Here is a 14184-nt window from a genome sequence, read left to right on the forward strand (position 1 = left end):
GGTTTAGTTGCTTGAAATACTGACCTCTCAAGCACCCTTTATATCCACGTGAGAGAAGATTTTACTAATTACACAGGCTAACAGCTCATTAAGAATACAGCATAGGGGGAGATCTTCAAGATGGCGGAAGAGTAAGACGTGGAGATCACCTTCCTCCCCACAAATACATCAGAAATACATCTACACGTGGAACAACTCCTACAGAACACCTACTGAACGCTGGCAGAAGACCTCAGACCTCTCAAAAGGCAAGAAAGTCCCCACGTACCTGGGTAGGGCAAAAGAAAAAAGAATAAACAGAGACAAAAGAATAGGGACGCGACCTGCACCAGTGGGAGGGAGCTGGGAAGGAGGAAACGTTTCCACACACTAGGAAGCCCCTTCGCGGGTGGAGACGGCGGGTGGCATAGGGGGAAGCTTCGGAGCTGCGGAGGAGAGCACAGCAACAGGGGTGCGGAGGGCAAAGGGGAGATTCCCGCACAGAGGGTCAGGGCCGACCGGCACTCACCAGCCCGAGAGGCTTGTCTGCTCACCGGCCGGGGCGGGCAGGGCTGGGAGCTGAGGCTCGGGCTTTGGTCGGAGCACAGGGAGAGGACTGGGGTTGGAGGCGTGAACACAGCCTGCAGGGGGTTAGTGCGCCACGGCTAGGAGGGAGGGAGTCCGGGGAAAAGTCTGGACCTGCCGAAGAGGCAAGAGACTTTTTCTTGCCTCTTTGTTTCCTGGTGCGGGAGGAGAGGGGATTCAGAGCACCGCTTAAAGGAGCTCCAGAGACGGGCATGAGCTGCGGCTATCAGCGCGGACACAAGAGAGGGGCATGAGACGCTAACGCTGCTGCTGCCGCCACCAAGAAGCCTGTGTGCGAGCACAGGTCACTACCCACACCTCCCCTCCTGGGAGCCTGTGCAGCCTGCCACTGCCAGGGTCCCGGGTTCCAGGGACAACTTCCGCCGCAGAACGCACGGTGCGCCTCAAGCTGGTGCAACGTCACGCTGGCCTCTGCCGCCGCAGGCCCGCCCCGCCCTCCCTTACACCCCCCCCCCCCCCCCCCGCCCCGCCCCGCCCCGGCCTGAGTGAGCCAGAGCCCTTGAATCAGCGGCTCCTTTAACCCCATCCTGTCTGAGACAAGAGCAGACACCCTCAGGCAACCTACACACAGAGCTGGGGCCAAATCCAAAGCTGAACCCCGGGAGCTGTGAGAACAAAGAAGAGAAAGGGAAATCTCTCCCAGCAGCCTCAGGAGCAGCGGGAGAAAATCTCCACAGTCAACTTGATGTACCTGCAAGTGTGGAATACCTGAATAGACAACGAATCAGACCAAATTGAGGAGGTGGACTGTGGGAGCAACGATATATATATTTTTTTCCTCTTTCTCTTTTTGTGAGTGTGTATGTGTATGCTTCTTTGTGTGATTTTCTCTGTGTAGCTTTGCTTTTACCATTTGTCCTATGGATCTGTTTATTTATTTATTTGTTTATTTTTTAGTATAGTTTTAACGCTGTTATCATTGGTGGATTCATTTTTTGGTTTGGTTGCTCTCCTTTTTCTTTTTTTTTTTTTTTTTTTTTTTGCTGTACGTGGGCCTCTCACTGCTGTGGCCTCTCCCGTTGCGGAGCACAGGCTCCGGACACGCAGGCTCAGCGGCCATGGCTCACGGGCCCAGCCGCTCCGCGGCATGCAGGATCTTCCCAGACCGGGACACGAACCCGCGTCCCCTGCATCGGCAGGCGGACTCTAAACCACTGCACCACCAGAGAAGCCCCTCCTTTTTCTTTTTTTTTCTTGTCTTTTCTTTACTAGTTTCTAATTATTTTTAATAATTATTTTTTATTTTGATAACTTTATTTTATTTTATTTTTCTTTCTTTCTTTCTTTCTTTCTCCCTTTTATTCTGAACTGTGTCGCTGACAGGGTCTTGGTGCTCCAGCTGGGTGTCAGACCTGTGCCTTTGAGGTAGGAGAGCCGAGTTCCAGACATTGGTCCACCAGAGACTTCCCGGCTCCACATAATATCAAACAGTGAAAGCTTTCCCAGAGATCTCCATCTCAACGCTAAGACCCAGCTCCACTCAATGACCAGCAAGCTACAGTGCTGGACACCCTGTGCCAAACAACTAGCAAGACAGGAAAAAAAAAAACACCCATTAATGGAGAGGCTGCCTAAAATCATAATAAGGTCACAGACACCCCGAAACACAACACCAGATGCGGTCCTGCCCACCAGAAAGACAAGATCCAGCCTCATCCACCAGAATGAAATCCAAATGAAAGTAAGGAAACACAAACTTTAAATGATACATTAAACAAGATGGACTTAATTGATATTTATAGGACATTCCATCCAAAAACAACAGAATACACTTTCTTCTCAAGTGGTCATGGAACATTCTCCAGGATAGATCATATCTTGGGTCACAAATCAAGTGCTGGTAAATTTAAGAAAATTGAAATTGTATCAAGTATCTTTTCCAACCACAACACTATGAGACTAGATATCAATTACAGGAAATAATCTGTAAAAAATACAAACACATGGAGGCTAGATAATACACTACTTAATAATGAAGTGATCACTAAAGAAATCAAAGAGGAAATAAAAAACTACCTAGAAAGAAATGACAATGAAAACGTGACGACCCAAACCCTATGGGATGCAGCAAAAGCAGTTCTAAGAGGGAAGTATATAGGAAAACCATCCTACCTCAAGAAACATCTCAAAAAAGCAACCTAACTTTACATAGAAAGCAGTTAGAGAAAGAAGAACAAAAAAACCCCCAGAGTTAGCAGCAGGAAAGAAATCATAAGATCAGATCAGAAATAAATGACAAAGAAATGAAGGAAACAGTAGCAAAGATCAATAAAACTAAAAGCTGGTTCTTTGAGAAGATAAACAAAATCTCATCAAGAAAAAAGGGAGGAGACGCAAATCAATAGAATTAGAAATGAAAAAGAAGTAACAACTGACGCTGCAGAAATAAAAAGGATCATGAGAGATTACTACAAGCAACTAAATGCCAATAAAATGGACAACCTTGAAGAAATGGACAAATTCTTAGAAAAGCACAACCTTCTGAGGCAGAACCAGGAAGAAATAGAAAATATGAACAGACCAATCACAAGCCCTGAAATTGCAACTGTTTAAAAATATTGCAGCAAACAAAAGCCCAGGACCAGATGGCTTCACAGGTGAATTCTGTCAACATTTAGAGAAGAGCTAACATCTGTCCTTCTCAAGCTCTTCCAAAATAGAGCAGAGGGAGAAACACTCCCAAACTCATTCTACAAGGCCAGCATCACCCTGATACCAAAACCAGACAAGGATGTCACAAAAAACAGAAAACTACAGACCAATATCACTTTTAAGCATAGATGGAAAAATCCTCAACAAAATACTAGCAAACAGAATCAAACAGTACACTAAAAGGATCATACACCATGATCTAGGGGGTTTTATCCCAGGAATGCAAGGATTCTTCAATATACTCAAATCAATCAATGTAATACACCATATTAACAAATTGAAGAATAAAAAGCATATGATCATCTCAATTGATGCAGAAAAAGTTTTCAAAAAATTCAACACCAATTTATGATAAAAACCCTCCTGAAAGTAGGCATAGAGGGAACTTACCTCAAAATAAAGTCTGTATATGACAAACCCACAGCCAACATTGTTCTCAATGGTGAAAAACTGAAACCATTTCCTCTAAAATCAGGAACAATACAAGGTTGCCCACTCTCATCACTATTATTCAACATAGTTTTTGAAGTTTTAGCCACAGCAATCAGGGAAGAAAAAGAATCCAAATCGGAAAAGAAGTAAAACTGTCACTGTTTGCAGATGACATTATACTATACATAGAGAATCTACCAGCATAAAGACACTACCAGAAAACTACTAGGGCTAATCAATGAATTTGATAAAGTAGCAGGATACACAATTAATGCACAGAAATGTCTTGCCTTCCTCTATAATAATGATGAAAAATCTGAAATAGAAATTAAGGAAACACTCCCATTTACCATTGCAACAAAATGAATAAAATACCTAGGAATAAACCTACCTAAGGAAGCCAAAGATGTGTATGCAGAAAACTATAAGATACTGATGAAAGAAATTAAAGATGATACAAAAAGATGGAGAGATATACCCTGTTCTTAGATTGGAAGAATCAACATTGTGAAAATGACTATATAACCCAAAGCAATCTACAGATTCAGTGCAATCCCTATCAAACTACCAATGGCATTTTTCACAGAACTAGAACAAAAAATTTCACAATTTGTGTGGAAACACAAAAGACCCTGAATAGCAAAAGCTATCTTGAGTAAGAAAAACAGAGCTGGAGGAATCAGGCTCCCTGACTTCAGACTATACTACAAAGCTACAGTAATCAAGACTGTATGGTACTGGCACAAAAACAGAAATATAGATCAATGGAGCAGGATAGAAAGCCCAGAGATAAACCCACACACATATGGTCACCTTATTTTTGATAAAGGAGGCAAGAATATACAATGGAGAAAAGACAGCCTCTTCAATAAGTGATGCTAGGAAAACTGGACAGCTACATGTAAAAGAATGAAATTAGAACACTCCCTAACACAATACACAAAATTAAACTCAAAATGGATTAAAGACCTAAATGTAAGGCCAGACACTCTAAAACTCTTAGAGGAAAACATAGGCAGAACACTCTATGACATAAATCACAGCAAGATCCTTTTAGACCCACCTCCTAGAGAAAGGGAAATATAAACAAAAATAAACAAATGGGACCTAATGAAACTTAAAACCTTTTGCACAGCAAAGGAAATCATAAGATGAAAAGGTAACCTTCAGAATGGGAGAAAATATTTGTAAATGAAGCAACTGACAAAGGATTAATCTCCAAAATATAGAAGCAGCTCATGCAGCTCAATATCAAAAAAACAAACAACCCAGTCCAAAAATGGGGAGAAGACCGAAAGTGTCATTTCTCCAAAGAAGATATACATATTGCCAACAAACACATGAAAGGATGCTCAACATCACTAATCATTATAGAAATGCAAATCAAAACTACAATGAGGTCTCACCTCACACTGCTGAGAGAGTGGCATGGACATGTATACACTGCCAAATGTAAATAGGTAGTGGGAAGCAGCTGCATAGCACAGGGAGATCAGCTAGGTGCTTTGTGACCACCTAGAGGGGTGGGATAGGGAGGGTGGGAGAGAGACGCAAGAGGGAGGAGATATGGGGATATATGTATATGTATAGCTGATTCACTTTGTTATAAAGCAGAAACTAACACACCATTGTAAAGCAATTATACTCCAATAAAGATGTTAAAAAATAAGAAATAGTACTAACACCCTGAAAAAGAGAAAATACAGCATAAAGAAGATCAATTATGAAGTCAAAAAGGTGAAAAAGAGAAATGGAGCCACAGTAAACTAAATGCAGGTTCCCTGATTTATGGGGTTTTTTTTATCATGTGCAATGTGGATTAAGTGGGCTGAGTTGCTAGGTACTAGATATAAGCCAAAGAAAAGACACTGGCCCAGGGTGGCCATATGAGTATTGATGGGGAACAATAATAATAATACAGTGCCAGGCAGTCTAGTGGTTAAAGTTTAAAATTTTCAAGAGTATAGCATTTTTGCAATGTAGCAGTCATATTGATACACAATATCTTTCCTCTTTTTCCTAGAAATAAAGTACTAAGTCAGAAATGTAAGATTCTGATATAATTGGAGATATTACTGAGGTAAATGTGTCATTTTGAGGACAAGAAAAGTGCTTCTAAAAGGATTTCTTAATACCAGTAGTTTGAACTATGTGTAGTAATATAAGCTATATTTGTCAAATTCCTACAGAATTTGCCATTTAGACATGTTTATGATAATAAGATCCACTGTACTTAACCCAGTCTTTAAAATCTTAAGTGAAAATTGGGTTCCTTGAGATATTAGTACTGAGTGAACGTTCAGGATCAGATTCATGTAGAAGAACGAGATAGTTAACCCATATCAGACACAGGCAATTAAGAAGCACAAAGGAGAAAGAGATTATTGGAAATTCTGTATGCTCCCCCGCCCCGCAAGCCCTTTCTTCCCACATTGGACATACATGCACATTCTGTCTCCAAAAAAGATTTTGTAGGCTTACCTACAAAACAGAGAGAGCATTTACATTATGAAATATCTCCATTTTTGCCCTAGAAAGTGTAAAGCTTTAGGACATTTTCCAGGGAGCCATAAACCATTAATCCATAGATTCGGAGTTTGTTTACTACTCCAATTAATGACTACTAATAATAATTCTTTAGGCTGGGACAAACTGCTACGGGCTTTTATAGATAAGACTCTTCTTCCTGGTAAACATTACTAATCTCTTTACCTGGGATTCCAGTTGACAAGGGCATTAGACTCATTTACCTCCTTTTTTTTTCTCCCCCTGGGCTGCTCCCTCTACCACACACACACACACACACACACACACACACACACACACATCAGAAAATGGGGGAATAGATCCTAGACCAGCTGCTTTAATAAATCTTTTTCTCCCCAAATACTAATCAATGAAATATAATTGAGTCAAATTTACAAAAACATTTTCCAAAGCCTGTAAATATTCAAGCATATAATGAAATTTTGCAACCCTTGTAAACTTTAGTTAAAAAAAAAACCAAAAACAGAGAAGCATGCCTATAATTTCTAGTAGAACTAGAAACCTTACAAAATTAAAGAATGAAATAATCATGGAGATGATGATGATGATGGTGATAGTAATTAAGCTCTTATAATTTATCAAACACTCTTCTATATTTACTTGTATTATAAGGCATAATTATTTTCTGGGGTAGAGACTATTATTTTTGCCATTTAACGATGTAAAATTGGGGCATAGAGAAATTAAATGACTTAGCCAGGTTTGTACAGCTAGTAGATTCTGATGCCATTGATCAAATCCAGGAAGTCTGACATCAAAATCCATGCATTGACTGTTTAATCACATATGAGAAGAGCACAGATATTTCAAATTCAATATATTTTTATTAATAAAACTGGATAATAAAAGAGAAGCTATCTTATTAGAAAAAAACAGTAGAGGATCAGTTTTGTTGATTATTACTGTTGCAAAACTGAAATAGATTAAATATTGACATTAATGAATAAGGACTAATTTGTTTGAATGGCTGTTAGGAACTCAGTGTCTTGTGATGGGCTATAAGACACAGATGAAGTAGGAGATATAGCAGACAGCATAATACCTGCCAAAAAAGACTAGAGGTTGAGTTACAGGTTATGGCAAATGAGATATATTTAAGTATCAACATCACAGAGGTGATAATGGAAGCAACTTACAAACTGAGGTAATCTGTCCAAATATATGTGATTATCATGCCAAAATTCTAAGTTAGAAATACTTGAGTAGAGCATGACTCACAATGTTATTTTCATTTGTAAAATCCTAAATAATGTGAAGCCTGATAAACTAAACTGAGAAAAGAATGGTAAACAAGAAAGAGAGAAGTATTACCTATATTGCCATCTGTTGGGGAAATGAACATCTGTCATGTTGAATGAAAGATGAAGCTTGGAAATTCCCAAGGAATCACAACAGCTAGAACTACTATTTAAGATCAAAAACAGACTTCAAGACTAATTTAGATATTTTAATTTGAAAAAGATATTTAAAGGAGGAAAAACAAACCTCCAATAAGTTAAAAACTATGGCTTTTAAGATTTCCAGACATAATTTTAGATTAAATTAGAAGGGAATTGTGCTGGAGAAAGAGTATCATCAAAACTTGTTTCCAGAGTACGTTCTGTGGTCTCTGGAAGTATCTTGTTTTTTGACTAATAGATCCATGCATGTCACAACATAGGTAGGCAAAAATCCTAGCCTGGATTTAGTCTCAGCTCATACATGGCATTTTGAGTACAATTTGCTTCTTTGCGTCAAAATTTCATTCTCTGTAGAGTGGATGGGATTGGATTAAGTGATACTCAAGGCTACTTTCAATTGTACTCCTATTAATGCTGTGTATCTATTAAAAATATCCTGTTAATAATTGCATGCTTGAAAAAATATTTATTTTATAGATGAAAATTGTGTTCCTAGAACTTCCTATTATTATTATTTTACATCTTCAAAAATCTTACATCAGTATCTTTTCTCTCCTTTAGGGTGGAGTTAGTGGGTTGACTGGAGAGCTAGAATTTGGAGAAAATGGAGGCAATCCCAATGTCCACTTTGAAATTCTTGGAACCAACTATGGAGAAGAGCTTGGCCGAGGTGTTCGCAAAGTAAGACCAGACACATTGATAAATTTTCTTTTTCCTATAGTAATATGGTTTTGTTTGATTGTTCTCCATGCAATACAATCACGGTATGCATTAAAGTCTGTACTGTAGTTTGAGAGAGAAGAAGAGCAGGAAGAATTAGGCATTTAGATGACCTTACATACTTATCAGAAGTATTAATCAATAAATTGTATCTGTGCCTTAGAATAAAGGGAAAAAATTAAACCGATCATTGCCTAGGGAGCTAGCATAATCTTCCATTCATTATAATACTAATTTTTATAAAGTAGTGAATTTAATATTTATGCAATGCATAGCTACTTGGTTTTTAGCTTGTAACATGCACAAAATCAGAATAAGAGCTTTGATAAATTTTATATATTAAGAGGGAAAGTTTACTATAAAATGTGACATTACAGTATTTCAGCATCTGTGGCGTCTAATAAGTAGAAAAAAAATGGTTTGCAGGACATGGACTCTTGTTTTATACTACAGATCACATGTAAGAAGTTGAGCGCCAATAAAGGATGTTTCATGAAATACTGGGCCAATAACTTTCTTAAGGAGAAATGTAAAAACCCTGGAGAAATGACTTTTCTACAGTTCTGATTTGCCATTTTTATATATTTTGGGTAGGGAAAAACCTAAGTTAATTGAGTGTGCATACAGAGTTCATAGCTATAAATCTGTAACTGTATAAAGTTGGCTGCATTGAAAGTAAAGTCTTCGGTAGATGTTTCTTTCCAGTGCTGAGGTGTAGGATGCAGAAAAGTTTATATAAATTGAAATTTAGAGTTATTCTAATGAGCAATAAAAACCTCTTGGTAAATTTATGCTAGAGAAGTTGAAACTATCTTAATGTGTTTTTAATTGTTTTATAGTGAAACATAGCAAACATACAGAAAACTACATAAAGCACAAGGATAGTTTAGTGAATTATTGTAAAGGAAACACCCACTACTATGGTAAAGAAGTAGAACATATCAAGCATCCTCAACTCCCATTATACTTCTTGTTGATATCCCTGACTTCCCTTCTCAGTAGTATCACTGTTAGTCTGAATTTTATGATATTAATTTGTTTACATTTTAGTATAATTTTTTCACCTAAGTGTGCATCATTAAATATTTGTTTTTCTGATATTTCAGTTTATCAATGGACACAATAGTGTATATTCTTTCTTCTTGCTTTTTAAATTCCTCGTTGTGTTTGTGTTATGCATTCTTGTTGTTACATGAAGTTGTTTAATCATTTATATTGCTGTATCATTTTTTTATGTATAAATGTGTCCCAACTTGCTGTGGTCTGTTTCTGCTTTTAGGCTATCATAAGCAATGATATTATGAATATTCTTAGACGTATATCTTGGATATATTCTCTTGTACTTGTGCATGTATTTCTGTAGGATTTGTATCCAGGAGTAGAATTGCTGCAATACAAGAAAACATACACTGAACTTTACTAGATAATCTCAAACCTATTTTCATAGATATTTACCAATTTATGTACCTCCATCAGTGCTACAAATTCAAATTGCACTAAATGTTGGTTTTGTTACACTTTTAAATTTGTATTAAGTTATTCAGTGTATAATGGTATATCTTTTTATTTCAATTTGCATTTCCATTATTATAAAAAGATTCTGCATCTTCTGCATTTGTTTGCTCCTCGGGTTTCTTTTTGAGTTAATTGCCCATTCAGGTCCTTTGGCCATTTTCCTATTGGGTTATATTTTGTGTGTGTGGTTTTTTTTAACATCTTTATTGAAGTATAATTGCTTTACATTGCTGTTTTCGTTTCTACTTTATAACAAAGGGAATCAGCTATACGTATACATAGATCCCCATATCTCCTCCCTCTTGCGTCTCCCTACGATCCTCCCTATCCCACCTCTCTAGGTGGTCACAAAGCACTGAGCTAATCTCCCTGTGCTGTGCGGCTGCTGCCCACTAGCTATCTGTTTTACATTTGGTAGTATATATATGTCCATGCCACTCTCTCACTTTGTCACAGCTTACCCTTCCCCCCCCCATGACCTCAACTCCATTCTCTGCATCTGTGTCTTTATTCCTGTCCTGCCACTAGGTTCTTCAGTAACGTTTTGTTTTTTTTTTTTAGATTCCACATATATGTGTTAGCATACAGTATTTGTTTTTCTCTTTCTGACTTAGTTCACTCCGTATAACAGACTCTAGGTCCATCTACCTCACTACAAATAACTGAATTTTGTTTCTTTTTCATGGCTGAGTAATATTCCATTGTATATATGTGCCACATCTTCTTTATCCATTTTTCTGTCAGTGTAAACTTAGGTTGCTTCCATGTCCTGGCTATTGTAAATAGTGCTGCAGTGGACATTGTGGTACATGTCTTTTTCTGAATTATGGTTTTCTCAAGATATATGCCCAGTAGTGGGATTGTTGGGTCATATGATAGTTCTACTTTTAGATTTTTAAGGAACCTCCATTACTGTTCTCCGTAGTGGCTGTATCAACTAACGTTCCCACCAACAGTGCAAGAGGGTTCCCTCTCCTCCACACCCTCTTCAACATTCATTGTTTGTAGACTTTTTGATGATGGCCATTCTGACCAGTGTGAGGTGATACCTCATTGTAGTTTTGAGTTGCATTTCTCTAATGATTAGTGATGCTGAGCATCCTTTCATGTATTTCTTGGCAATCTGTATACCTTCTTTGGAGAAATATCTATTTAGGTCTTCTGCCAATTTTTGGATTGGGTTGTTTGTTTTTTTGATACTGAGCTGCATGAGCTGCTTGTATGTTTTGGAGATTAATCCTTTGTCAGTTGTTTCGTTTGCAAATATTTTCTCCCATCCTGAAGGTTGTCCTTTCATCTTGTTTATGGTTTCCTTTGCTGGGCAGAAGCTTTTAAGTTTCATTAGGTCCCATTTGTTCATTTTTGTTTTTATTTCCCTTTCTCTAGGAGGTGGGTCAAAAAGGATCTTCCTGTGATTTATGCCATAGAGTGTTCTTCCTATGTTTTCCTCTAAGAGTTTTAGAGTGTCTGGCCTTACATTTAGGTCTTTAATCCATTTTGAGTTTATTTTTGTGTATGGTGTTAGGGAGTGTTCTAATTTCATTCTTCTACATGTAGCTGTCCAGTTTTCCCAGCACCACTTATTGAAGAGGCTGTCTTTTCTCCATTGTATTCTCTTGCCTCCTTTATCAAAGGTAAGGTGAACATATTTGCATGGGTTTATCTCTGGGGTTTCTAAATGTTCCATTGATCTATATTTCTGTTTTTGTGCCAGTACCATACTGTCTTGATTACTGTAGCTTTGTAGTATAGTCTAAAGTAAGGGAGCCTGATACCTCCAGCCCCGTTTTTCTTTCTCAAGATTGCTTTGGCTATTCAGGATCTTTTGTGTTTCCATACAAACCATGAATTTTTTTGTTCTAGTTCTCTGAAAAATGCCATTGGTAGTTTGATAGGGATTGCGCTGAATCTGTAGATTGCTTTGGGTTATATAGTCATTTTCACAATATTGATTCTTCCAATCCAAGAACATGGTATATCTCTCCATTTGTTTGTATCATCTTTAATTTTTTTTTTTTCTTGCGGTACACGGGCCTCTCACTGTTGTGGCCTCTCCCATTGCGAAGCACAGGCTCCGGACACACAGGCTCAGCGGCCATGGCTCACGGGCCCAGCCGCTCCACGGCATGTGGGATCTTCCTGGACCGGGGCATGAACCCGTGTCCCCAACATCAGCAGGAGGACTCTCAACCACCGCTCCACCAGGGCAACCCAATCTTTAATTTTTTCATCAGTGTCTTATAGTTTTCTGCATACATGTCTTTTGTCTTCTTAGGTAAGTTTATTCCTAGGTATTTTATTATTTTTGTTGCAATGGTAAATGGAGTGTTCCCCTAATTTCTCTTTCAGATTTTTCATCATTATTGTATAGGAATGCAAGAGATTTCTGTGCATTAATTCTGTATCCTGCTGCTTTACCAAACTAATTGATTAGCTAACTAATCAATTAGCTCTGGTAGTTTCCTGGTAGCATCTTTAGGATCTCTATGTATAGTGATATGTCATCTGCAAACAGTGACAGTTTTACTTCTTCTTTTCCGAATTGGATTCCTTTTATTTCTTTTTCTTCTCTGATTGCTGTGGCTAAAACTTCCAAAACTATGTTGAATAATAGTGGTGAGAGTGTGCAACCTTGTCTTGTTCCTGATCTTAGAGGAAATGCTTTCAGTTTTTCACCATTGAGAATGAAGTTGGCTCTGTGTTTGTCATATATGGCCATATATTATGTTGAGATAGGTCCCCTCTATGCCTTCTTTCTGGAGAGTTTTTATCATACATCTGTATTGAAATTTTTCAAAAGCTTTTTCTGCATCTATTGAGATGATCAAATGGTTTTTATTCTTCAATTTGTTAATATGGTGTATCACATTGATTGATTTGCATATATTGAAGAATCCTTGCATTCCTAGGATAAATCGCACTTGATTATGGCATATGATCCTTTTAGTGTGCTGTTGACTTCTGTTTACTAGTATTTTGTTGAGGATTTTTGCATATATGTTTATCAGTGATATTGGTCTGTAGTTTTCTTTTTCTGTGACATCTTGTCTGGTTTTGGTATCAGGGTGATGGTGGCCTCATAGAATGAGTTTGGGAGTGTTCCTCCCTCTGCTATATTCTGGAAAAGTTTGAATAGGATAGGTGTTAGCTCTTCTCTAAGTGTTTGATAGAATTCGCCTGTGAAGCCATCTGGTCCTGGGCTTTTGTTTTTTGAAGATTTTAAATTAGAGTTTCAATTTCAGTGCTTGTGATTGGTCTGTTCATATTTTCTATTTCTTCCTGGTTCAATCTTGGAAGGTTGTACTTTTCTAAGAATTTGTCCATTCCTTCCAGGTTGTCAGTGTTTTTGGCATATAGTTGCTTGTAGTAGTCTCTCATGATCTTTTATATTTCTGCAGTGTCAATGGTTACTTTTCCTTTTTCGTTTTAATTCTGTTAATTTGAGCCTTCTCCCTTTTTTTCCTGATGAGTCTGGCTTATGTTTTATCAATTTTGTTTATCTTCTCAAAGAACCAGGTTTTAGTTTTATTGATCTTTGCTATTGTTTCCTTCATCTCTTAATTTCTTTTATTTCTGATCTGATCTTTATGATTCCTTTCCTTCCGCCCACCTTGGTTTTTTTGGTTGTTTTTCTTATTTTTCTATTTGCTTTAGGTGTAAGGTTAAATTGTTTATTTGAGAATTCTTTTCTTTCTTGAGGTAGGATTGTATTGCTATAAACTTTCTTCCTCGAACTGCATCCCATAGGTTTTGGGTCATCATGCTTTCATTGTCATTTGTTTCTATGCATTTTTTAATTTCCTCTTTGATTTCTTCAGTGATCTCTTGGTTATTAAGTAGTGTATTATATAGCCTCCATGTGTTTTTATTTTTTACAGATTTTTTCCTGTAATTGATATCTAGTCTCATAGCTTTGTGGTCAGAAAAGATGCTTGATACGATTTCAATTTTCTTAAATTTACTGAGGCTTGCTTTGCATCCAAAGATATGATCTGTCCTGGAGAATGTTCCATGACCACTTGAGAGGAAAGTATATGCTGTTGTTTTTGGATGGAATGTCCTATAAATATCAATTAAGTCCATCTTGTTTAATGTGTCATTTAAAGCCTGTGTTTCCTTATTTATTTTCTGTTTGGATGGTCTGTCTATTGGTGAAAATGGGGTGTTAAAGTCCCTTACTATTATTGTTTTACTGTTGATTTCCCCTTTCATGGTTGGTAGCATTTGCCTTATGTATTGAGGTATTCCTATGTTGGGTGCATAAATATTTATAATTGTTATATCTTCTTGGATTGATCCCTTGATCATTATGTAGTGTCCTTTTTTTGTCTCT

The 14184-nt window shown here is 37.7% G+C and overlaps 1 protein-coding gene across 2 annotated transcripts in view; it reads left to right on the forward strand.

Moving 5' to 3' along the window:
- Positions 1-14184, forward strand: part of GRID2 (glutamate ionotropic receptor delta type subunit 2) — a 1355780-nt gene that overhangs the window by 832097 nt on the left and 509499 nt on the right. For both annotated transcript variants that reach the window (XM_065877462.1, XM_065877463.1), the window contains one exon: positions 8178-8297. In XM_065877462.1, coding sequence (XP_065733534.1) covers positions 8178-8297 — 120 coding nt within the window. The remainder of the gene's footprint in view (positions 1-8177; positions 8298-14184) is intronic.

The sequence above is a fragment of the Phocoena phocoena genome, chromosome 5 (genome assembly GCF_963924675.1).
Source record: "Phocoena phocoena chromosome 5, mPhoPho1.1, whole genome shotgun sequence".
In the NCBI taxonomy this organism is placed as follows: domain Eukaryota; kingdom Metazoa; phylum Chordata; class Mammalia; order Artiodactyla; family Phocoenidae; genus Phocoena; species Phocoena phocoena.